Genomic DNA, 26541 nt, shown 5'->3' on the forward strand with positions numbered 1-26541 from the left:
TTTCACCAACAGACAGAAACCCAGATTTGGCTAGCACTGGCCTCCAACTTGACCAGCGAGCAGAGTACCAGTTAAGCACAGCAGAAGGCTGGGGGGAAGTGGTGAGCCTTGATCCTGTAGGCTCAGACACTCAAGTTTGTTCCTGAGGTTGAATCATGTTAGCCCTACTCACAGGTAGACAAAACACGCCAGTCTGTGACCAGATGTTGACCTGACAATTTGCACTGGGACCAGTGTGAGCTGTAACAGGCAGACGTAAGCCTGTAGAAGGGGGTCTGACACTTCTGAATGGGCCACCCCCCCATCCCGGTAGGGTCTGGACATGTACGCCAACAGACTTCCCCAAGTCTAGATCTTTGCTAGGCTGTTTGCTAAGAGCTTTACATAACACATCTGAGTTCACTTAATCTTTACCACAACCCTGTGATTTAGGTACAATTTGTATCCCCATTCCTTTTGGGGGAACAGAGGCTCAGATGTTAATAACTTGCATAAGGTTACAGCTATTTCAGTTCCTGGGTTCAGATTTGAACCAGTCTGTCTACCTGCACTGTCCAATGTGGTAGTCACTAGCCACATGTGACCATTTGAAGTTAAAATGAAAGCTTCAGCCCCTCACTTGGGTTGGCTGAGCTTCAGATTTCAGTGCCCAGCAGCTGAATGTGCCAAGTTCATGTTGGCCAGTGCAGACTTAACAGGATAGCTCCACTGCTGCAGAAAGATCTATTGAACAGTACTGATCTACACTAAACTGTTTCCCTTTTATTAACATATTATCAGCCGTGGCAGCACAGGAACTGTTGTCTGTAAGCAGGCTGTGTATATTGGCCCTCAAATGGGTTCTTCTCTTGCTTTAGACTTGGGAGAGGCAGATCCTCCTAAAGCCCTGCACTCCCAGAGCAGTCGCCCAGACAGTCCTTTTCCTTATAAAGGCTCCATTTTCCTACCTGATCCTGGTTCCCTCCCTCCAGGACTCAAACTCTAGAACAGGAGAACACAGAGACTTAGGTCATAAAATGCATCTTGTTTTCTTTCAAATTAGGCTTTTTTCCTGGGGTCAAAAAACAAAAACAAAAACACAGGTAAGGCTGAATTGAATACAAGTTTTGCCAAACCTGAGAAGCATTTCTAGGGGGAGTTTTTAAAATACTTTAAAATGGGCCTGAAAGCAAAAGGGTCAGGCAAGGAAGGAGACATATCAGGATTGGCTATCTGAGGAACTTCAATTGCGCAGTCTTCACTCCTTAATCACTAGGGAAATTACAGGGGGTAAAGGCCAAAAATAAAGTTGAAGGACATATTATCTTAAAAAATAAGCTTCTTTTTAAAGAAAACAAAAGGACAAAAACCAGCACCCAGATCTGCAAGATCTATGTAAACCAGGCAAGAGAAACTGACTTCACTGGTGGCACCCACAGCAACTAACCCCTAGTTCCGAACAGATGGCAGGTTTTAGAAGATGTACTACTTGCAGAAGAAAGCCTGTCTCCATCCTGTTCTAGCCCTCACCCGCCTGCCCCATGCCTCAGCCCAGTCTGGTGACTAGCAACAGGGTAGGGAAAGAATGATCCAAAGGTGGGGGAGGCAGCACCCCTAGCAGGGGGCTACCAGTCTCCGTTTCCGGATACACGCCCAAATCCACTCTGGAGAGACCTGCTGGGCCTCAGGGTTCTTGTCCCTGCTACCCAGCACATGTGTGGCTGAGGCCGTGTCAAATTCCTGCACCAGGTCCCCGTCGAATGCCACAAAGTAGCGTCTGAGACGACTGAAGTCTGGTGTAGAGGGTGGCAGGTAGAGCCGCACCCCAGTGAAGATGTCCAGCAGCACCTGCAAAGGGCACAGGGGTCAGGCAGGTCTCCACCCAGTTGAGCACAGGCCAGAGGTAGTAAGGAGATTAGAACAAGAGCCAGAGATGGAGCCTAGTGGTATGGACAGGAGCAGAGAAAAAGACATCAAAATCTCCCATTTCTAGAAACTCGGCATTACACAGACTGACTGACTCTATCCCTGGTGGGAGGAGGAACAAAACTGGGGACCTAAGGAAGGGACGAGTCTCCAAGAACCATGCAGTGACCAGAAGGCCAGGCCACTGACTCTCAGATACAGTGATGTTGCACGATGGAGGCCATCTTGGGGGCATGCCCTGGGGGCCAGAAGCCCTGCTGTCACTGTAGATGGGCTCAAGGGCTTCAGGGAGGGAAGAGGGACAAGGTCGTACAGGTCAGCTGGGGTCTGGATTCAGGGCCTGAGCTGCCAGCAGGTGGGGACAATCCCACTATATAGTGATCATTTACTTTGCATCTGCCCTTTGGGCCTCAGCCCTCCAGGACTGAGTTAGTACTAAACTTACTTCCTGGCCTCAGGAGGTGCTCCCTAGCTACGATGAACCAGTAACTGTCAAGGAAGTATGAAAGGGAAAGGGTAGTCAGAGGTAGTCAGAGGGGTGGACAGTCACCAAGCCAGTGCCCTCTCCCCCTCCTTGCTGGCTGTCCTCGGTCCCACCCTGAACATAAACTCACGCTGCCACACGCCCATACCCAGACTGGGATTTCTCCCCTTTAATGTAAATTGAGACTTAGGACCAGGAACCACATAGGTCCTGTGGCTGTCTTGCTAGGCGGGGCCGTTCTATCTCCTGCCTGCTGGCACAGCTCTCCTTCCTCTCTGCTCACTGGCCGGCCGCCTCTGCAAGGCAACAAGAGAGAGCACAGAGTGGAGCAGAGGCATTGCCGGCCCTGCCCACAGGAGAGAAGCAGCTGCAGGAGTGGAGAGATTTAGCCCGAAGTCCCCAAAACACCTCTGCTCATCTCAGAGTTCATGTGCTGCAGGCTGAAAGGAGACTGTAGGCAAATTGAGCCCCTGGGGCACTGCTATTCTCACCCTCACCTTTGTCTGGCAAGGAGTCTCATCAGGAGCCTTCCGCTTCTGCCCTACTTTCACAGGAGACTTCATAGCCTGCTTCTCTCCCACTTTCACAGGGGAAGGCTTTGCAGTCAGTTTGTTGCCTGCAGAAGAGAGGTTGGAATAAACTAAGAGGTAGGGGAGGTCCCTGAAGTCAGCAAAGAGAAGGCAGGTTCTCCCTCTGCTATGAGCATGGGTGAGAAGAGAGGGAAGCGTTGGGAAGGTAAGTCTTTCAGCTCAAAAACACTTTATCCCTGAATCAGATGCACTCCCCAGTGTCCTGTCATTCTGGTTTACTGTGCAGATAAAGGGTGCCCAGCATAAGGGCTTCTGGCCCACAGTGGGACACACAATAGGAAATTAGTATCAGCTTCAGGGCACAGAGCAAATCACTGGATCACAAAGGAGGAATGTGAAATCAGGGTCTCCATCCTTCAATCCCTTCCCTTTTGCCACACCCTTTATTACCCAGCACCCACCCCCAAACACTTCTCCTTACCGCCTTTGCTGCTGGGGCTGGTCAGCTTCCCTCCTGCCTTCTTGGCAGTGGGGGAGGTTCCAGAGGCCTTGCGAGAGACAGCAGTCCCTGAGGTACCCTCATTCTCTCCACTGCTGCTCCCTGTAGTGGAACTCCCCTCATCTCCAGCCACTACAGTGAAGTCTGCCCTTTCCTTGGACAGCTGGTACAGTTCCTGAGGAAGGGGAAAAAGGAGCTGTGATCAGAGATAGGTGTATGTTTTAGGTGCATGTGTCAGAAAGCGAAAGGCAAATAGCAAAAAAAAGAAATTGGTTTCTTTGGTGCTTTTCTAAACTTTGTCCTTGTTTCTTTTTTTTTTTTTAAATTAATAATAAATTTTATTTTTATATACCCCATACAATTGCACGTTCTTGTTCCCTAGTTCTTATCAGCAAAGTAGAAACTAGCCTGGGGCCAAACCCTCACCAGGAGGCTCTGAGAGCAGGAACTCTGCCTCTCGTGGACCCAGAGCTGCTCAGGGCTCTCTCTTCCAGATGTGAGGAGGCCTATGCGGCTGCTCCTGGCCCCTAAACTGCCCTGCTTGCCTGTCTCAGGGTAATGGGAGAATGGGGAAGATAGAAGACATGTGAACAGATCAGACGCCCGAAATCCTTAAGACTGGGACAGTGGGCTAGAGGACACCACATGCAGCTAAGATCAAGCACCTTGAGTTGGGGGAGGTTGGTGGCAGATTTCCAGTCCTTATCATCACGGATTCGGGTGCAGCGAGGGAATCGGATGGAAATCCCATCAGCGGTGTGAGCCTCGGATTTAGAGAATTCAGCCCCTGTGATCTCCCACACAGCAGCTTTCTGTCAGGAGTTACATCAGGTAGGTCACTCCCTGATTAAGAATAAAACATCTCCCAACCAGTTAAAAACAGTACAGGATAGTTAAAATGAAAAAAGCACTGCCTAACAGTGGGAGGCAAGTTCCAGTCCTACTTTTTGTGGCTGGTGCTGTATGAATGACCTCAGGGAAGTCGTGTCTCTTCTCTGGGTCAGTTTCTTTGTCACTGCAAGAAGGGACTAGGCCAAGTTACTTCTAGAATAGATCCTTTGTGACTAGGGGATGGTAGTGCTCATCTATCGAGGATGATTCCTCAGTGTTGACTGGCAGTATCTGTCGTTTGGTTGAACAGCCCCATTTCTCTTCCCTAGGTGGACTGTCAATGAGGTTGAGATGGGGACTCTGTGGTTCTAGAAAACTTTCAAGCTGATATTGTGGCTGAAGGACCCCAGGTCACTGGGCTGATACCTTTGGGTCTGGGACGATGAAGTCAGGATAGTAGATCTTGTTGATTTTCAGCCAGCTGGGTATCTTGCTGGGATCCTGAAGGAGAAAAGATGCTGTCCAGGGCTGCTCCTGAGCCATAATAAGACTTAAACACCCTCATGGGCATCAGTTTCTGAGAAAAGGTAATTTAGCACAAAAGGCTAACAATTCTTACCCTCAGGGATCCGCCCTGCCCAGAGAGTAACCTAGAGGGCACACAGGTCAGTTTTTGTAAGGTAAGCACTTAAAGACTTTGGAGGCCTCCCAGGTTCCCATGGCCAAGTAGCATCTTTCCTTTGGGGAGACAGACAAAACGCAATGTGCAGCCTATCTCAGTAAGGATGGTCAGTCCAGACACCAGGGCCTCACCTTGCTGATCTTCACCATGTCCAGTTCCTTCTGCAGGCGGGCAAGTGTCGCATCATCGTGGCCTCCAGCACACTTGGTGACTGTGCACCACTTCTGGCTGCTTGGATCATAGCAACCCATGAGGAAGATGGACATCATGCCGCCTGGGAGGGGGGATGGGCTAAGTTGTGGGTGGAGGGAGCCATCTCTGCCAGTCCCACGTGCCCAGTGAGAGAGCCTGGTGGAGAGGAAAGGGCCTGGGCCTTGGCGTCAGAATGCCAGAGTTCACCTGCTGATCTACCTTACTAATTTTGACCTTTATGAGCCCAAATTTCCTATTCAGTAAAGATAATCACACCTAACCTGTTGGATTCTGGTAAGGAGTAAACGGAATAGTACCTGGCACATAAAAGCACTAGTTCCTTACTCGCCAGCTTTTCCCCTAGTCAATAAAAAGAGATTTGTTCCTCGAGGAGACAGTTACCAGGCTACCACAGGGTATTCATGCCAGGCCATTTCATTTACAAACCTGCCTAGGTTTGTAACTCTGATATCCCCACTCTGAGGTGACACGGGCCAGACTACGGCCCCAAAACTTCAGAAATGTTGATTGGCCATGTGGGTAGGTCAAGCCGGCAAAAAGGCCAGCTTGTATCTTAAGCAGTGCCTTCCAAAGAAGTATCATCCCAGAGCCCAGAGGACATCCTGACCTTTGCTTCCTTGTCCATAGAAGGCCCCAAGGACCACCAGGTCAGCTGTGTCAGCCATGGCCCCTTCATTCAAATAGTCTTTCTTCACTTTCAGCCAGTGCCGCTTCCCAGGCTCATAAGTACCCTGAAGGGAAGTAAGAGATGAATGAGAATGGACACTTCAAGAGAGTGGAATTTACCAGATCTAGCAGGGTGCTCAGATTCTAGGTAAGAGCCAGAGACTCCAGACATTACAAAGTACATATACCTATCCTTCAGTTCTAGAAAGAACAAACTTGTCCACACCCTGAAAAGGCTCTCCTCAGCAGCCATCCTAAGAACCTCAACCCACCACTGCCATCTCCTGGTCAAGGCTGGAAAGGCTTCGGGAGAGAGGGCTCTGCGAAGTGTCTGCAAAGGTGGTGGCCATCTTACCTTCACGTCCTTCAGCACCAGCCCTTCCAATCCCTCCCGGATCACCCGGTTTATCATGTCAGCCAAATCTGAACCTTTCTGAAGGAAAATAGGAGAGAAAGAAATGGGTGTGAGAATAGACAGTGCCCTGGGATGAGTGGAGGTAGTTTCTTTCTGCATACTAGTCAAGTGCCCAGTAGAAGCACTCCTTTGATTACAAAGAACAAAATGCTTTCAAAGTGGGGGACACCCTCAACCAGGGGGCTGCTTCGGTTTTGAGACACAGCTCACATAGGAAAGCTGTTTGACGCCCTGCCCTCCTATGTGGAGACTAGTAGAGCACATATACACAGCAACCCCCATGGGAAAATAAGACACTTTCTCCCAATCACATCTAGTGTAGGGGTTCTCTGCTCTGCTCTGAAACCACAAGGATGCTGCCTACAGTGGGGTCTTTGCTCACCGTGACTTGCTTCATTTCTGAGAACATGATCCGGTTAGGAATTTCAACCATGTTGTCATGAAGAAACTTTCGTCGCTCACACAGGGGCCTAAGGGGGACAGGAGGTTGCTGTCAAGCCAGGAGTTCTGAGGTGGCAAGCCCTATGACAAACTTACTTTATAGCGGGTGTGTCATAGCTTAAAGCCCTGGTGTCTAACATTTTTGCCTGTCAAAGCCTGTAAAGACTCTCTAACTGAAAGACAATTGTTAGCCATGGCATAGAGCCACTCCAATGTTATAGTTCCTGTTTCTACTTAACCAGGTCACAGGAAAATTGGTCACTGGTTCAAACAGATTGTATAAAATTTGGTTCTACTTGAGAAATTACTCTGATACTCCTTTTTTATCCCCGGCACCCTGCCCACCTCAGGCCCAAGGCTGGCTGGTTCATCTTGGGTCAGCAGGCTGAAGCCCAAACCCCAACTCCTACAATCTCCCTAATTCCTTCCCCTTCCACAAGGACATGGGCCAGTGTGGGAGAGGTGGAGGTAGGGAAACTTAAGTGTGCAAGGGGCTAATACTGGTTTCTTGGGTCCAAGAATTCAGATGCAAATTAAACATTCTAAGTTCTAGTTCTCCTTATGATGGCCCTACCCACAGCCCTCATTACAATCACAAATTTCTATTGTTAGCCTCTTTTGAAAGAAAAACCTTTGACTTTTTGAAAGCAAAACCATTTGCTTTATGCCCTGTGGGAGATACTGGAGAAATAAACTGAAACCCTTCTGCATTCTATAGATCTGCAACACTCTATTTTGCTATTGTAAAAATGACTTAAGCTCAGGCCTCCCTGGTAGTGCAGGGGTTAAAGTATCAGCACTAGCAAGCTATTGCCAGCCACTGCAGCATGAGTTTAATCCCTGGCCAGGGAGCTGACCCACATGGCACAGCAGACCTCTCCTGTCCTGACTGCTGCTCCCCTCAGCAGTTTATTTCTGTAGATCCACCTGTTCTGCTCCCCACTCTGTCTTGGTGAATCCTCTCACTTCCCCTCCTACCACCCCTTGCACCTCTGGCCTACACCCCAGTTCTTCTATGCATAAATAAATAAAGATAAATTTAAAAAATATATGACTTAAGCTCTCAACAATGAGATGCAAATCTTCCTAACACTGAAAGGAGGGGGAGGTGACTGCAACAACTGTGCTATCTCTCAGCTCCCTCCTGCCACTCCCCTGTCCCTGCCCAGTTCCTAGGCACAAAGGTATATTTGCCAGACTTTTTTTCTCCCTTTCGAATCTGAATCCCCTATCTCCTAACCCAGGAACTGAAAATAGATTCCCCACCTGTCCATCAAGCTGACATCATTGAAGTAAATACAGTCAAAAACAAACAGGCAGACATTAGCATCCTGGAAGGCAGCTTTCTGTAAGGAACATGAGGCAGTAGTTAAATGAGGGACGAAGGTAATGGGAAGTACCAGTCAATTTCTGGAGGCTCTCTGATATATCTGATGTAAAAGTGCTATTTATGCTCTAAAGCCCCTGAACCATGTAAGAAGGAACTGAGCTCAGAGCTAAATTCACAAACAGTTCAAAAACAAAGAATAAACCCTATCCTAAATAAGCGATATGTTCTTCCCCATTTAGATGGACAGCACATGCACATATATGCATGTTCATTCTTGCACATCCGGCCCTGAGCCAGTACCTTGTGTACTCCCAGAGTTCCAAAGGGCAATGGTTTGCCTGTCTTGTTGTCAATCAGGAGCACCTCCGAGTCCAGAATCATGCTGTGGCCCCCAGGGAAAGCCTGGGGGATATAGTCCTTAAAGTGGGCCACCTGAAAGTAGAAAAGTCACTTAGGTGAGGAGGAATAGCATCTCAAGCTGAATCACAGAGAACAAAACACAGGCTCCAGAAGAAACACAGAACATCAACATCTGGAGGCCCATGAGCAGATCCTGGATGCAGGCTTTGCCTGCCACCTAGCCAAGAACAGAGTATCTGCTTCAGTACCTATGTCTAGACCCAGCAAGAGATTAGCCTGTGTTGAATCACTCTCTATGGACTGCAGAGAAAGTTGAGGAAAAAAGGTTAGAAACAATATGGGGCAGAAAGGGTCAAAGAGAAACATGGAAGGGAGGCAGGAAAGGTAGCAGATTTTTGCCTATGGCAGAAGATGGGTGGGTATCAGGCTGTAGAAGACTGAGGGAGAACAGGAAAGAAGACAGAAAGGAAGAAACAAACCCCTTTAGGAGCAGCAAGGAAATGTGAGGAGGGTCTTTTCTAGAGCAGCTGATCCTAGAGCTATCTTCAGAATTAGTAAGAAAGGATGCTTGGAATTGGATTTTTCTTAATCAAGGCAGAGCCCTAGTCTCTGTTAGTTCCAGACAGGAAGAAATTCCACTGTACCCCAAGGCAGTCCCTGCCAAATGATGCCACCAATGAGATCTAGAGAGCATGACTGTGGTCCAATTCCTATCCTGGAAGAGATATGCAGACCATGATTACCTGTGATGTTTGGGGCAGGGACAGGAAAACCCTGCACAGCCACATTTCCCTTCAATCCCCAAGCACTGACAGGTAAGCAATTAAGGAAACTTTGATAAGGGAAAAGGCTCTAATTCTGGAAAGTTGTGCTCAAACTTCTTCCTGGGGGGTGCCCATTGAACATAAGCCTTACCATGAGGCAATTCCTTAGCAGTTTACTCTGCTCCCAGAGCAGTGAGCCTGCGCTAATGGGGGAACCCACCGCTGAGCTCTCCTCTGCAGTACCTGAAACAGATGGCCTAACTGCTCTGTCCCCAGCACCGGAGCACGGCTGAGGTAAGGATATGAGTCACACATAGCCCCTTTACACTGGGGGCTCTGAAAAATGGAGTCCAAGCTAAGACAGAAGGGGTAACAAGGGTAGGAATCTACTCAAAAGCTACTGAAGCCAGGCGTTCAGCTGCTTTCCCCTGAAGAAAACACCAAAGGCACTCAGAAACCCTGGGACTGAGAGAGGATAAGGATGGAGGTTCTCAACGCCCCTTATTTTAAAACAGGAAATAGATTCCTATTTTCAGTTCCTGGGTGAGGCGAAAGGAGATTCAGAGTCCAGATTTGGGGTTAGTCAAAACAGAGCTTCAGGGGGCAGTAATGCTACTGAGAAGCAATCATGACTGGAACACTCCATAAGTAAATTCATTCATTCATTCAACAAATATAAAACAAACCCCCTAAATACAGACCAGAGCTGAAACAGTTGTGGACTTCTATCCCTGAGATTCTTAGAGACAGGAAGGGACAGACAGTCCTAGTGAAAAGGAAAAAACCAATACCTTGTGAGGCAGGACAGGCTTGAGACTGCGGCTGAAGTAGCTGAAGTGGTCCCCGTTCTTATGCACCTGGACTCGCTCCCCATCGTACTTGATTTCAGAGAACATGCCATTGGGACATTTCTTCATTGCATACTCAATGGATTTGCAGGCCTCAGCCTTGGGGTGAGGAAAGAAAATTCTGGAGACTTAAAAATGCTCTTCTAATGAGAAGCAGCTTAGCCTAAAAATCCAGGTCCTGGGAACTATCTGCCTAAGCATACCTTCATGGCAGGCTTTTGAAGAGGTGAGAGGAATGGAAAAGGCTAGGCAGTGTCCTATTCTGAGTATGAAAGCAGCACCAGAGCTGACATAGGAGCTTGGAGGACTATGAATGCAATTCATTCATTGTAGAGCAAATAAAATTTCACTGAAATAGCATTTCATTTTTTTTTCTCAGTAATTTAGATCATGCAGGCCCTCTGGCACACATAGTTTATCCTGGTACCAGAGGTATGTAGAGATTAAGACCAAAGGGTATAGATGACAGTGGGGCTGGCAGTGATGAGGATTTGCTGGATAAGACATCCAAGTCACAGGAGTGTTTCTTTACCTTTCTGTGCCACCCTGACTCAAACAACCTGTACATGTCCGATCATACACACAAATTCATTTTACCCGTATATGATACTATTATCATTTCACAGATGAGAAAACCTGTTCAAACAGGTTAAGTACTTACTTAAGGTTACATAGCTAGTAAATGGCAGGAATAAAATTTGAAGCTAGGCCCAACTGCACAGTGTAGCTAACCACTAAGCTATATAACCTATGCCATTCTTCAAGTGACATTTTGTAAAACAGGCTCCAGAAAGAATTTTTAAAAATTCAGGAAAGGGGGCCTCCCTGGTGACTGCAGCCTGAGTTCAATCCCCCACCACGGAGCTAACCCACATATGAGACCTCTTTGCCTTACCCGCTGCTCCCCTTAGCAGTACATTTCAGTAGATCTGCTTGTTCTGCTGGGGAATGTGCTTGTCTCTGGTGAATGTGCTCACCCTACCCACTGCTCCCCACCTCTCTATGCCCCAGTTCTTCTATAATACACATATAAATAAATAAATAAATAAATAAATAAATAAATAAATAAATAAATCCAGGGGGGAAAGTCAGAAAGGTCACTGCTGCAGGTGACTGTGTTTCTGTCCCTGGGATAGAGATCTCACTATTTGGTGCTAGTTATTCCACACACTTTTTTTTTTTAAAGATTTATTTATTTATGATTACAAGAACTGGGGGTACAGGCCAGAGGCGTGGGAGGTGAGAGGATTTACCAGAGACAGAGCGGGGAGCAGAACAGGCAGAGAGACCGAAGCATGCTGCTGAGGGGAGCAGCGGGCAAGTCAGGAGAGGTCTGCTGCGCCATGTGGGTAACTCCCTGGCCAGGGATCGAACTCGCACTGAGGGGTAGAACATGTCCCTATCCCAAACACAGGATCCCAAATAAGGCTTTAATGTATCATTCAAGATTGTTTCAAAAAAGCACTCACACCACTGAAACAACCCAAGGTATCTCAAAGCAGATATGGCAGCATACATATCCAGTTGTAAGGAAAACCAGTGCCAGAGAAGAAACAGGTTTTCTCTTGAAATGAACAGAGGCCAAGATGATCTCTGTCAGAGCTGGTCTTCATTCCTCAAGCTTCCTCAATCCAGAAGAAAAGGAGACATAAGTCACCCTGTCACAGGAAATCTGTCTCTGTTTCCAACTTAGAGTTACTATGGGTATATGTAATCTACCTGTGTTCTGGTAAGATGATAAATACACCATTATAAGTAGATGCTTCAGAGGGTTTACATGTCTGTAAAGACTAAGAGAGGCAAGTAACTCATCTAAGATTTTGTAGCTGGTGGTGGCAGAGTGGGTGGGGACAGAAGTTCACATCATTCCACTAAATCACACTATGTTCTTTGCTTTACTTCTCCATTGAGAAACACCCCTCTGCATCTTCAGTCCTCCCCCAAACTGCAAGGGCTATCAACATTCATACATTACTAGGTCTCAAACAGAAGGTCAGAAACTTGGAGAAATGTAACAGGGACAGAACAGCATCCTTACCAGCATGGGCTGCACGGGAGTCATCAGCGAGGCCTGAACACTCAGAGTTCGCCTCCCGCCTGGCTCCTTCTCCTGCTCGTTGCGAAGGACCCGCTCCACCACATCCTGCAAGTTGCGTGAGGCTTTGAAGGCTTCATAGGCGTTGGGGTCAAGGGCATCTAACCTGCCAAAGTGAACAGGATTGAGGAAACAACCACTGCCTGTGACTGACTGCTTTTCACAGAAATCTGTCCTCACAGAGAGTAAGCATTTCAATATAAGGAGGGGTTATGTTCTATTGTTCAAAAGCTTGTAACGGAGGAGAAAAGTTCTTGGAAAATTCAGGTTTTTTTGAGATATGATACGGTGGCATGGATGCCACCGTAGCAAAGAGGGAGCTGGAGTGGGCAAGTAACCCATATTAAACTTACCGAACATATGGTAAGTAAAAGGTATTGTTGTCTCTATTTTATATGTGGAAAAATGGAGACTGATGGTTAAGTGATATATCAGGTCCCACACAGGAAGAAAGTAAAATCAGGATTCAAATACATAGTGGGACTCCAAAATCCTGATATCAGCAGGCAACAAAGGAAAACTGGCAACTCAGGTTGTCAGAGGAACAGATACTTACACATGTTTTGCACCTGAGTTCATCTTCAGATCATGTTTGATCAACCTGATGATGCACTTGAGATCATTGGCTGTACACCTGGGGAGATGAGGCACATTCAGCTTGGTCTTTGAAGAGCTGTGGACTTTCAAATCTTCCTTCCCAAGTGATTCCATCTCTCTTTTTTATGTAAGATTAGCCAGAAATTGCCAAACCTCCAAAATACTATGTAAGCAAATGTAGTGTAACTCAATTTGTTTTCTTTTTCCTATTATTGTATTAATTTTTAAAAAATAAGTTAATTTTTTGAAACTGAGGTAACACTAGGATCTACCGATCCACTTCTCCCCTCAGATTCCATCTCTCCAAGCCCATCCCCACTACGCAGCTCCCCTACCTGGAGGCAATGTCCTGCAGGGCCTGTTGCTGCTCATCCTCTTTGGTGAGCTTGGAGAGCTTCAGAAGGAATTCATCCACCTCCTGAATGGTAAGAAGGCTCTTGGCAGCTGGGGGGAAAGACTTGCTCTGCTCAAAGAAGACTCTGATTGTCTCTGACACATCACCCTGTGTCCAAAAACAAAATGCCACTGCTCTAGCCCCAGAGTGGTCAAGCATAACCCCAAACCCTTAGGAGTAAAGATGAATGACTGAGATTTCAACCACTTCTATCTCTAACTCACACACATTGACCTGACTTCTTAGAGGATCCATCCCACCCATTGCTCCTGGCAAGGGCACCTCAATCCACCATTGGATCTGCCCACATCCCTTATGTGAGAAGGGATGCAAGAACTAGTCCAGGACTGAGTCAACTTGATTCCCCTTATAATTTGAAGTAGAGCCAAATATGACCATCAGATAATGGGCGTGCTTGGTAAAAACTTGCCATGGTGCCAAACTGAAGTCATGAACAAACTAAGGCTGAATGGTAAGCTCATGTTATGGGGAGAAAAAGTAGAGTTCAAAATGAGAGCCCTAGGAGAGACAGCAGCAAGTCTCAAATAATGATACTTTAAGATCTGAGCTTCCCATGGAAGCAGCACGATTTTAGTTCTCAGAAACTTGTGAAACTAACAGATGTAGCCTCACATTCAGCTTCCCTCATAACAGAAGCCAGTTCAAATGGGTTTCAGTTTCCTAAAACAACAGTGCTCCAACCACAAAAAAGAGTATGCAGGTGCTGGCTTGGCAGAACCTGCCCTGGAATGTTGCCTACCCTCCCCCCACCTCTCTGACCTGCTCTAGGTCTCGTGCCATATCATCTGGGTTGCAGTTAAAAATTCGGCTGAAAAGCTTCACAATCTGCTTATCATTCAAGTTGTAAACACTCTTAATAACACCTGGCAGCAGCAGCTTCACTGTTAGGTACACATCACCGTGAAAACCATCTGAAAACAGAAGAAAGGAACCCTTCTTGAGAAATGGAGCTTAACAAGTAAGTACATAAACTCAAGGAACACTACCTGTGTTCCCACAGTACCCTATACATTTCACCTTTAGTAGAGGCCACAGCACTCAGTGGCTGGTGCTTTATGTGTCTGTCTCCGCTTTAGCACATGGATGAATCACTGCAGGGTGGAGTCATGACTTTCACTTAAGTGTCCCCAGTGATGAGTACATTACAGATGTTTAAGAATGATTTGTTAGATGAAAAAGAGTTAGAAGATTCTATTCCAAGCTGTGCATGTGGGTCACAAAAACCTAATAAAACATGCATGCAGTGAATCTGGTTAAATGGGAGGGCTCCAGCTTCTAAGAGTAGAATAAGGGCAAAGGAAGAAAGATGCCAACATAGTGTTGGCATAACTGTAGCATGCTTCACAGAACCCGATGCAAAATGAAAATGCAAGGCTCCTTATGCAGTATTATTGAGAATTTCAAGACCACAAGAGGAGAGCATTAAATCCAGCATAGGGCCCTGTGCAACTGTACCGTGCACATGTCCACGAGGCCATTATGGGTATGAGCTCTCCAAAGGAAAAGCCTATCTAGGAGGCTCTAGTCCCCACCTCCTGCTGAACCTTTCCGTAGGAAGTCTTGGATGATCTGCGTCTTTGTGTTGTAGCTAGGATTTTCAGCCACGCTGGCACACAACTTCCGAAACACTCGCAGCAGACAATCCTTGTGCTTGGGGTCACACTTGCTTGAGGACAGACTTGTCTTAGGGGTAGGGCTTGAGTGGACTTCCCCAGAGTTGTTGGGTTTGGCTATTGGAGAGAAAAAGGAAAAGTGAAATAGCAGAGATGATTCACTCTGCCTGGTTGAGAAGGAAGAAAGAGAAACTAACACGTATACTGGTGGTACTTTATAATGCAGTCACTTAATCCCCCAAAATAGCCCTTTGAATATTATATTCATTTTTCAGGTAAAGAGTGGAGATGAAGCAACTTTCCCAATCACACAGTTATTGATGGTAAACAAAGTGTCCTCACACCCAAGCAGAGGACCAGTTAATGTGTTAAATTACTTTAAGTTAGAATTTCAGGAAAGAATAAAGATCTCCTTTGTGCCGAAGTGGTCAGGAGGATCTCAAAGTGATTGTATAGCTGATTCCAGAAAAGTTGGGATAGCGAAGAGGGAAGAAATCAAGGAACATGTTGATCAATGTGAAATAACTGCTACTGCAGATTGCTGGACTTGGAAGAAACTTTAAAGATAATCTCTTAAAGTTCAATCTCTTCTTACCAATGAGAGACCAAGGTCTGAGAAGATAAACTTCTAAGATGATCCTCAATGGTGGCAAAGCCAGTATAAGAACACTGACAGCCAGATCTCACTAGTGTGCTCCCAACTTCCCAGGCCCTGATCACGTCCACCCCCCCACCTCCCCCATTACTGCTTTCTTACCTTTCTTACTGTCAAATTAAGTTAGTCAATGAGCAGGGCTTTCCTCTGGATGCCAAAAAAATAACTATGTATAGTACAGGTCCTTGAAAAACTTTGGTAAACATTGTTTTGTTGTAACAGCAAAATCTATATAATATCAGTCTTAATTAATATAAAGATTACCACCCACCCTCTCTCTTCGGTTCCCACCCTCCAAATTATTTTCCCTTTCTGAAGTAGCTGTACTGTATAGGTAGCTATTATGTACTATGAATAAACAAAAAATTAATTTTTTCTGGCTGTCCATCTACTTTATTTCCAATAAGGAGAAATATATTTGAATTTTGTATAAATACATCTAGTGGTGACATTTTTTCAATTTTTTTTTTTTATAATGGGGTATAGTACTACATGTGGTAGAGCATTTTTCTCAAACCGTCTAGTGTAGGGCAAAGAATGAATGAAACAAGGAAATTATATCTGTCAAGGACCTGGCTTTGCAAGGACTTACTTACAACGTTTAAGTGAGGATTAGCTGTACGACTCTTTCATGATTCCCACTTAGCTGCATGCAGGAGACCATTTACAAAACATTTCATTCCAAAACATTTCATTCTGCAAGCCTGCAGCAGAGCAATTGGCAATCGAAAGGCCATGAATGCCATCACCTTCTTCTGTACCTCCATCTCCAACTCAGGCAAGTTTAAGGGTAGGGTTTTGCAAAATTCTCTCAAAAAATAAGGATATAAAGGGCAGATGACAATAATAACCTGTCTGACCCAGATAACTACTTCAAGGAGAAAAAGTCTTAAAACAACAAAATAGGAGCCCAAAATGGGATACCAAATTAAAAGGAGAACCTAACTTACCTGAAAAGCCAGAAAACTTCCGGGGATTGGTGTTGGTGACAAATGAAGTGCCTTTTGCTGGAGATGTCACCTGGCCAGTGGCTGTCAACTTAGCTTGGACAACAGCTTTCTTCTTTGGTGTGCTCGCTGATTTAGAAGACAGATCTATAGGGCCCCAAAAGAAGGGGAAATATCTTACAGTGAAAGATGCCTGAGAAAATTTCCCAAGAATCAACCAATTCTTCTTAGGACTTTGTTTGGTGAGTTACTATGATGGCATTACCCCAAGGCTGAGTGGTGGTTGACCAATCTTTTTCAGTGGAGGTGGTAGATAATGGGGCTTTGTGGGAAGGGGCGTTTTATGGATAAGAGACCCAGTTACTCTTTATTTCCATTATTAACCTTAATTTTCAAAAGTATTCTCTACCTCTTATCCCATGCATAATAGCCTCCAGGTTATTTGGGAATCAGAAATCACAGCTCAGTGGACAAAACTTGGGGATCCCAGCTCATGAAATGAGCAATAATTTTATAAATGAACAAAAAAAAAGTAAACGAAGATGGGTAACTGCGCATATGGGTGTGGCATAGGCAGGAATTTTTCCAACTGTTAAGTTATTTGAGCTATGTGACAGTTTAACTCTACCTTCTATTTCTCTTTCTCTGAATTGAGATGGGTCAAGAAGTAACAAAAGCTGAGACCTGTGAATAAGGCAGGGCATGGTAAGGCAGGATGGGAAGCTTCAGAATGGAGTATATAGAAAATAGTTTTCTTTTTTTTTTCCTCTCAAAGAACAAGGATAGAGTCCACCTTCAGAGTGTCCCTACAATGACCAGAACTATTGTTAACTGAAGCTGTGGCTATTACTTTTAAGGACAAGGACACCAAAGGTCATAAAAGACTAATTGGAGGGCCTCCCCCATGGTGCAGCGGTTGAGCGCTGGATTGCGAAGCTGCCCGCAGCCTCTGCAGCGCTGGTTCGATCCCTGGCTGCTCCCAGGCCACCAGAGGAGGGTCCCACATGGCACGCAGACCTCTCCTGCCGCCTGCTGCTCCCCTCAGCAGTGTACTTCCATCCTTCTGCCTGCTCTGCTCCCCGCTCTGGCTCTGGTGAATTCTCTCTCCCTCCCGCGCTTCTGACTGTACCCAGTGCTTGTATAAATAAATAAATAAATAAATAAATAAATAAATATTTTTAAAAAAATGAAAAAAAAAAACTAATTGGATTTGGAAGTCTCAGTATAAGAATTCCAGAATGCACACATATGTGGACATGCATGTATGTGTCCGTAGATATGTATCTCTGGGTGTGTATATGTGTTTTGTGTATATACATAGCAATCTTCTTGCTCTGTCTGTTAAAAGGGCTTAGAAGCACAGACACTTAGGTCAACAAGATACATAAGCATACAGATTTTGGTCTCTAATACCATTTCCCCACTAACAGAAATCAGGACTATTCTAAGAAATGGCTATCAGGGCTAGGGCAGGATACATACAAGTTAAACTTAAGAGCATCCTGTTATGTCAGAGTAAGTAAAAATAAAATAGAGTAAAAAAAGTAAAAATACTTATTTTCATTGATGAGGGCATATAGAACATAGAATTAAGCTTGAAAGGTCTTCCAACTGGCCAAATATGGGATAATTAAGTAGCAAATTAAGTACAGCAACATTATAAGCCACTGGGAAAAAGTAATAATTCATGAGTCCACACAGATGATAGCTTGATAGATAAAAGGGGGTGATGGGAGGTACTCTGTTCTTTAGAAATGTCAATGTCATAAAGAAAAGACTAGGAAATGTTCCAGATTAAAGGAGGCCAGAGATATGACATCTAAATACTATACCTGACTCTAAATTGGGATTTTCTACTAGAGGAGGAAAAAAAACTATTACGATATTATTTGATCAATTGACAAATCTGGAATACAGATGGTAGATTAAGGTATCATAAAAAAGATAAATTTACTAAAGTTGATAGCTATATTAGAGTCATGTAAAAGAATATTCCTATTCAAGGTATATATCCTGAAGCACTGAAGGCAAAGAGCCATGAAATATGCAAATTACTCTCAAATGGGTAAGGAAAAACTGCATGTGTGGAAAGAGTAATAGAGAGAGAAAGAGAATGCATGCACACACATGAACACAAATGATAAAACAAAGAAAGTACAATGTTAACAACAGGTAAGTCTGGGTAAATTCAACAATAGGTAAAATCTGGGATTAGCATTCTTTGTACTATTTTTATTCTTGCAACTGTTCTATGAGTTTGAAATTATTTCCAAATAAAAAATCTGACAAAAATTGGAACAAAAAAAAAAAGGACTCTACTCTCCTTTTTTTCTTTCAACACCAGTAAGACAAGAAAGCAGTATTCTCCACCCCACCTGCAATGTGCTGACTTATCTGTGCCTTCTCATTATCTTCCAGCTCCTCCCAGCCTTCCAGTTCTGTGAGGTCCTCGATTTTCTTTGTGGTGGCCCGGGCGCGTTCCAGTTTCTCAAACATGCACTTAATGTGGTACCACTCCTTCATATCACCCCCAGACTCTGAGAAGGGGTTGGGTACCACTTTGCCAATTCGGCATATGCCCTTCACAATTTTTTCCTTGCATTTTTTGCAGCCAGCTGTGCCACGTTTGGCATAGTCCACACAGAAGCGCTGCTCAGCCATCTTACCGGGACCACCGCACAGTCCCACATGCGACCCTGGCAAGAAAACAAGGCAGGAGACACACGACCTTAGGTTGCCTCCCTGGAATGACAGAACAGGCTTTCTTCTCTGGAGGAGGCAATGCCCCTGAAGCAGATCAGTTTCTGACCACTGACTGAATTGTCTTATGTCAGGCTGATGATGTTTTCGGAATAGGCAGGGTTCTTTTCGGCTGAAAGCACGGAGGGCTGATGGGAAGAGTATCTTCAGAGCCAAAGTCATACAGCTGTATAAAAGGGTGGGAAGCAGAAAACGATAGATATATGAGGTTTCCAATTTCTTCAAAGGTGAAAATCCTATATAGTTTATGTTGACAAATTAAACACCTTCCAAAGTGTTAAAGGTCATTGCCTTTAGGATGAAATTCCAATATAGGAAAACTCAGTTTGCAGAACAATGTTCAATTAGTCAATGTATAGGCATGTATCTAGCAAATCACAACCAAGAAAATTCAAATAGGGTCTCCCTGGTGGTGCAAATGGTTGAGCACAGGGCTGTGAAGCTGTCCCCAGCCTCTGCAGTGCCGGTTCAATCCCCGCCAGCCTGGGAGCAACCCACATGGCAGACCTCTCCTGTCTCCTGTCTCAACTGCTGCTCCCCTCAGCAGTGTATTTCGTCAGTCTGCCTGTTCCATTCCCCACTCTGTCTCTGGTGAATCCTCTCACTCTCCCGCACATCTGACCCCAGCTCTTGTATAAATAAAATAAATCTTTAAAAAAAAGAGAGAAAATTCAAATAGCATCACAGCTTTTCTCAAGTCATATCAAAACCTGATTATTTAAAATGGATGATGACCCTAAGTATTACAAGATCCAGAAGTTTCGCTTTACTCTCCAAGAAAAATTACATTATGTTCAAGAACTTTCAAATGTGACATATAGTCAGTCCTCAGGAAATAAATGTGATTGATTTAATCATAAGCCCTATTTTGAGAATTAAAAGGTGGCAAGAATCAGACTGTTTGGGTTCAGATCCTAGCTGTGTGACCTTGGTAGGTTACCTCTTCATTCCTCAATTTCTGCGTGTAAAACTGTGTCTAATAATACCTAACTTGAGGGGTTGTTCTGCTAAGAGTAAAGCCTTTGGAACAGAGTTGAGCACAGTAGGAGCTCAATACCTGTTAACTCCTATTATCCTTTAAGTAGAGGCTCCCCATGGATTGGATCTTCTTATTTTCTAAGATGTCTTCACAATTGTAATTTTAAATATACTGGAAATTATTTTCAATCTGCACACTGCTTTGTAGTGAAATTGCTATTGGGTTAAAATGAAAAACAGACTTTACTCACAGTAGTGCAACACCATGCTGAGGAAGCAAATGGATGGGCATCCGGGATGGGGGTGCAAGCGCCGACTGTAGTTTAGTGACTATATAATCTTTAAGAAACCTGTGAGTCTCTTCTTTTTTTTTTTAATAAATCTTTTTCTTTTTTTTAATATTTATTTATTTATACAAGCACTCGGTACAGTCAGAAGCGCGGGAAGGTGAGAGAATTCACCAGAGCCAGAGCGGGGAGCAGAGCAGGCAGAAGGACCGAAGTACACTGCTGAGGGGAGCAGCGGGCGGCAGGAGAGGTCTGCGCGCCATGTGGGACCCTCGCCAGGTGGCCGGGAACTAACCAGGGCTGCAGAGGCTGCGGGCAGCTTCTCAGCTCAGGGCTCAACCGCCGCGCCACCAGGGGAGGCCCTGTGAGTCTCTTCTTATTTGTAACACAGGGAAAATAATGCCTACCTCACGGGATGGGAAAAATAAAATCTGGCTGACGGGGGGCTCTGAGTGCTCTGAAAATGTCTACAAAACATGCGTGTTCATCAATGTGTTGGGGGGGAGGCGTGTTTCTCGTGCGGGTCAGAGTCAGCTTTATGGCCTCCAGAAGTTTAAAATCCGCGTGGGTCTGTGAAACTACGGCAGGCCCCAGAGAGGGGCTCGGACACCAGCGGTCTCAGCACTTCCCAGACGGCAGCGGCTGAAGAGGCGGCGCAGGGCGCCGGCGCGGGGAGGGGCGGGGATGCCGACCACGAGGAGGCACAAAGCCGCGGCGGGGAAGCCCGCGCACCGCGCAGCCCCCGCCGGCCGCAGTCAGCGCCGCAGCGAGGGGCCGGGAGGGCACCGCGGGCCTGCGCGCCCCGCCCCGGGGAGGCCCAGCGGCCGCTTTCCCGGGGCCCCCCGCCTCGCCGCCGGAGAGCGGCCAGCCAGCCGAGCGGCGCGCGCCCGCACCCCGGAGTCCTCGGCCGGCCAGGCCGGGGCCCCGAGAGCGCGAGCCGCAGCCGAGGACGGGGTGCGGCGGCGGGAAGCGCACGGCTCCCGCACTCCCGGGGAGGCGCTCCCACTCCGCGGCGGCCAGCCCGCGGACGAGCCCGGGCCAGAGCCGCCCGGGGCGCGGGGGCGCGCTCGCTCCGGCGGGCAGTGGGGTCCCCGGGAGCAGCGAGCCACCCACCGCGGGCTCCCGGGGGGCCGCCACGTCACGGAGGGTGTGCCCGGGGGCTCCGCCGGCGGGCGGGCGGGCGGGGGAGGAGCCGAGGGGGCTGGCTCCCCGACCGCGCCGATCCCCGGGCCGCGAGCCGCCTCCCCCCGCCCGGCTCGGCCCCGCCGCGCCGCCTCTCACCTGCCTTCCCGGTCCCGTTACGCTCCACAGGCCCCAGGCCCAGGCCCCCACAGGCCACCGGCAGCCCGCGACGGTTGCAGCGCCTGTCTCTTTAAATCCGGGTCTTTGCGCAAGCGGCAGCGCGCAAGCGCAGAGATCCAGGCCCACGCTGCACGAGGTGTCCCCGCCTCCCACGGGCCCCGCCCATCACCGCCGCCCCTTCGCCGGCCACGTGGCTCGAGGTTGAATTCAGGCTAGGGATCCCCTAGGCTCCTAATTTCCGTGAGGGTTTGGCTTCCTAGCTGCTGTCGGGACCCTGAAAGCCAGGCTACAAGGACGTGTTGGTGCCCAGGGATGCAGCCGTGCCTGAACTTCCAAGGACACCCCTCCGCCCTGATTTTCTCAGTGTTAATGATTAGCCTGTCCTTATGGATATAGGTTGAGAAACTATAGTGTAATGAGCTGGGAGAAGGCAAAGATCGGGGCATTCACCCTTTTTTTCCTGCATTCCCTCTCTTGTCTGCACAGTCCCTAGCAAATAGTAAACAATCAGTAAATATTGAATTGTATAGATAGGTAAAGGAGTGATGGGGAGAGGAGCCTCTGCATTGTGGGACTTACAAAATACCTCAAGTCAGCTTTTTAAGAGGTTAGGATAACCGTTTTTACAAAAGAGTAGCAGGTTCAGAGAAGGTATTTCAACTTATTCAGGGTCTAGGAACGTCAGAAAATTGGGGCATTATTAGAAGCAATAAGCAAAGATCAGATTCTGGAGGGAATTCTGTAATATGTGGGAAATAGTTTCGCCTTCTTATATAGAGAATGGATAGCCTTGAAGCATCTTCTGGAATTGTAATTGCTGTTGAAGCTGGGTAGGAGACACTGAGGATACAGAACCCATTAAGAGTTTTTTGTAAGTTACCCATGTGTGAGGTGAAAGTGGCCTGAACAAGCTCTGTTAGTTGGGATGGAAAAGGTGCATTTTTAGTAGGCATTTAGTTTTAAATTTTTTCTAGATAAAGTTCTCATTTATCTAATGATGAAATGAGGATGACTCTAGCGAGCAGGTAGATAGATGATAGTGCCATCAACTGAAATGGAAAATGAGAGGTGGGGAGGAAGTATTTGGGTTAAGAGATGAGTTGTTTGGGATATATTAGGTTTGGTTGGCTGAGGCCAACCACAAACCCACTGTCTCAAGTAGAACATAGTCTAATGTCCCACAGAATGAACATAATCTTTGTGAATGGAAGGCCCCTGGATGCTTACTGACAGTTGAGTGATCCTGAATATATCTCTGTAACTGCATTTACACATCATTTTGAAAATCCCCTTGACTGTATTTCTCTTGTTCCCTAGCCCTGTGCTGTCACCACTAGCACATATGGCTATAGAATGCTTGAAGTGTGCCTAGTCCAGGTTGAGATGTAAGTATAAAATGAACACCTTTTAAAAATGTGTAACCAGGGCCTCCCCGGTGGAGCAGGGGTTAAGGTCTCAGGGCTGTCAAGCTATGCCATGAGTTCAATGCCTGGCCGGGAGCTAACCCGCACTGCACAGCAGACCTCTCCTGTCTTGCCCGCAGCTCCCCTCAGCAGTGTTTCTCAGTAGATTTTCCTGTTCTGCTCACCTCTCTGTCTCTGGTGAATCCTTTCACTCCTCCATATCTGGCCTGCACGCTGGTTCTTATATGCATGAATAAGTAAAAATAAATCTTTAAAAAAAATAAAAATGTGTAACCAAACAAAATAACTGCCAGGTATCTTACTTGGTAATATATTTATATTGATTACATTTTTAAGTAATATTTCAAATTTGTGGCATTAAATAAAAATACATTGTTAAAATTAATCTCACTGCATGTTTTCACTTTTTTGAAAATGTGGTGAACTAGAAAATATAAAACCGCATGTTTGACTTGCATTATATTTCTAAGGACAGCACTGCACTATACATCAAAACTGTTTATGGCAGGTGGCATCAGTGCCATATGCATCTTTTTATTTCCAATGCCTAGAACAGTTCAGTCCCATAGTAGGCATTAGCTAATATTAATGAGAAATGAATGAAAATCATGAGTGAATAGAATGCATGAAACTCTGAAAATGATAAGCTTCCTCATAAGGGTATTCATTGCAGTTCTTTGACAATGTTTGATATAAATTAGCAAAAAGACTTAGGCTTTTAATGTTTGTTTTGCTTAATTAGAGCTCCAAGGAACACCTAATGATCTGTTTGACTGAGACCCCAACTGTGAAATGGGTGAGGTTTAGCAGTTGCATTTCCTTACAGAAGTGGAAACTGCTACCAAGCAGAATGAGGAAATGTGAGCTGGGAATAGCAGGCTTTGGAATAACACAGATTTAGGTTTGAATTATGTTCACCACTGGCTTTGTAAACCTTTTTTTTTTAAAGATGTATTTATTTATGCATGCAAGAACTGGGGTGCAGGTAAGAGGTGTGGGGCATGAGAGGATTCACCAGAGAAAGAGTGGGGAGCAGAACAGGCAGATGGACTGAAATACGCTGCTGAGGGGAGCAGCAGATGAGGCAGGAGCAGTCTGCTGCACCATGTGGGTTAGCTCCCCAGCCGGGATCGAACTTGTGCTGCAGTGGCTGCAGATAGCTTCATAGTGCTGCATCTTAACCCCTTGAGCCACCAGGGAGACCCAGCTTTGTAAATCTTACCTGTTCTCTAGGCTTCAGGTTTTGTGGTGATAAAAATACCTCTTAGGATTGTGTGCTAACTAAATGAGATGTCAGATTTAAACTTGCAAACTACTTGGCACTTAGAGGTATTTCAATAAATGTACATTTCCCTCCATTCTCCAACCTGGGTACATTCATACCACTGCAGAGTCAATCATTCAGTCGATCATCAGTCAAGTATCTATTAAGTGCCTACTCTGTGTCAGGCACTATTTCAGTAACTGTGAATACATCAGTGAAAGAAAACAACCAATTCTGTCCTCATGAAACTAACACATTAGTATGGGAGCAAGAGAATAAGCTACTAAGTAAAAATGCATGGTATATAAGATGGTGATAGATGAATGGAGAAAACCAAAGCAGAGAAGGAGGATAGGAAGTGCCAGGTAGGGCCAAGTTTGTGGTTCTGTTTTAGTTTTAAATGCAATGGTCAGGAAGACCTCATGGATAAAGTGACAAATGAGTAAAAGAGTGAAGGAGGAAGCCACGTGGAGATATAAGGTAGATACAGGCCAGGATGTGTCTGTTACGTTGGGACTCAAGGAGGATGGTATGACTAGAACCACAGGAGTTAAGGTTGAAAAGAGATGGAGGTGAGGTCAGCAGGGTATCTGGAGACAGGTCCTGTATAGTCCTTGTAAAGATGTTGGCTTTTCTTGCAAGTGAAATGGGAAGCTAGTGGATTGCCCTGAGCAGAGACCATTATCTGTCTTAGGTTTTAACAGGATGGCTTATCACCTTGGCTGGCGCGTAGAGAAATTGGGAGATGAGTTAGGTGACTACTGTGAAAACAATAGGGAGAAAATGAGGGCAGTTTGGGTGGTCACAGTGCAAGTAATAATGAAGCCCATGTGTGCTGTTAATTTAGCCCTTGAACCACCACAGGTTCTTGTCCCAAGAAGCCATAAAAAGGAATTCGCAGACATTTCAGATAAGCAGAAATGAACTTTGTTCAACAAAATTTGTTTGGAGACAAGAACAAAAGCAAGGACTCCCAGATACGCTGTACCTGGAAGGGGTAAAGAATGGGCCTGTGGGGCTTCCCTGATGGCGCAGGCGGTTGAACCCAGCGCCGTGAAGCTGTCCCCAGCCTCTGCAGCATGGGTTCGATTCCCGGCTGGCCAGGGAGATACCCACATGGTGCCGCAAACCTCTCTTGTCTCGCCCGTTGTGTGTTTCAGCAGTGTATTTCAGTCAGTCTGCCTCTTCTGTTCCCCGCTCTGTCTCTGATGAATCCTCTCACCCTCTCGCACATCTGGCCTGTACCCCGGTTCTTGTATGCATAAATAAATTTTTAAAAAGGGGGAAAAAGTAAAACAAACAAACAAAAAAGAATGGGCTTGTTGCTAGGGAATATTTATTTTTTTAAAGATTTATTTATTTATGCATACAAGAACTGGGGTACAGGCCAGAGGTGCAGGTGGTGAGAGGATTCACCAGAGACAGAGCGGGGAACAGAACAGGAAGACTGACTGAAATACACTGCTGAGGGGAGCAGCGGGGACACGGGAGAGGTCTGCTGTGCCATGTGGGTAGCTCCTTGGTGGGGGATCGAACTTGTGCTGCAGTGGCTGCAGACAGCTTCATAGGTTGCATCTTAACCCCTTGCGCCACCAGGGAGGCTCTCTAGGGGATATTTAAACCTTTTTCTATATTCTAAAATCTCATTATCGGGCCTCTCAGGTGGCGCAGCGGTTGAGCGCTGGGTTGCGAAGCTGCCCGCAGCCTCTGCAGCGCCAGTTCGATCCCCAGCTGCCAGGCGAGGGTCCCACATGGCGCGCAGACCTCTCTGGCTGCGCCCTCAGCTCCCCTCAGCAGTGTACTTCTTTGTAGGTCTGCCTGTACTGCTCTCCACTCTGGCTCTGGTGAATTCTCTCACCCTCCCGCACTTCTGACTGTACCCAGTGCTTGTATGAATGAATAAAATAAATCTTTAAAAAAAAAAACAACTCATTATCCTGGTTTGTGACTGGCTCTTTCTGTAATGGCTGTACTTCTCTATTCGGCTGTGCCCATCTTCCCAGCTCTTATCTTAGAGGTTACCTTCCCTGTCCAAGGTCTCTTAAAATTTACTGCCCTCATTAGTTTTAAATTTTAACCCTAAAATTTACTGGCCCCATTAACCCTCCTGGATTTCTGACTTCATCTCTTGGGTATGTTTGGTTAGCACCTCTTGAAATTTACTGTCCTTATCTCAGAAGCCTCTTTTAACTCTCCTTAAGTTCCTGTCTCCTCCTTCCCTGAAGCTGCCTTTCAA

The 26541-nt window shown here is 46.2% G+C and overlaps 1 protein-coding gene across 10 annotated transcripts; it reads right to left on the reverse strand.

Annotated features, from left to right (window-relative positions):
- Nucleotides 1-1500: 1500 nt before the first annotated feature.
- LIG3 (DNA ligase 3) lies at nt 1501-19227 on the reverse strand (the record flags this gene model as incomplete). 10 transcript variants are annotated; one of them, XM_084237650.1, is made up of 19 exons in its annotated part: nt 1501-1827; nt 2881-3005; nt 3401-3593; nt 4084-4230; nt 4676-4750; nt 5063-5205; nt 5752-5875; nt 6166-6243; nt 6608-6695; nt 7933-8012; nt 8297-8428; nt 9912-10067; nt 12007-12169; nt 12620-12697; nt 12996-13162; nt 13835-13986; nt 14608-14805; nt 16294-16437; nt 18666-19227. In XM_084237650.1, the coding sequence occupies 19 exons, from the start codon at nt 19210-19212 to the stop codon at nt 1594-1596; spliced, it is 3024 nt and encodes a 1007-aa protein (XP_084093776.1). The 10 variants fall into 10 exon arrangements, with proteins under 10 accessions (XP_084093776.1, XP_084093781.1, XP_084093780.1 ...); XM_084237655.1 differs by having other exon boundaries at nt 2887-3005; nt 8360-8428; nt 18666-19212; XM_084237654.1 differs by having other exon boundaries at nt 2887-2963; nt 18666-19212.
- Between the last annotated feature and the right edge of the window lie 7314 nt (nt 19228-26541).

The sequence above is a fragment of the Talpa europaea genome, assembly GCF_964194135.1.
Source record: "Talpa europaea genome assembly, chromosome: 7".
Classification (NCBI taxonomy): domain Eukaryota; kingdom Metazoa; phylum Chordata; class Mammalia; order Eulipotyphla; family Talpidae; genus Talpa; species Talpa europaea.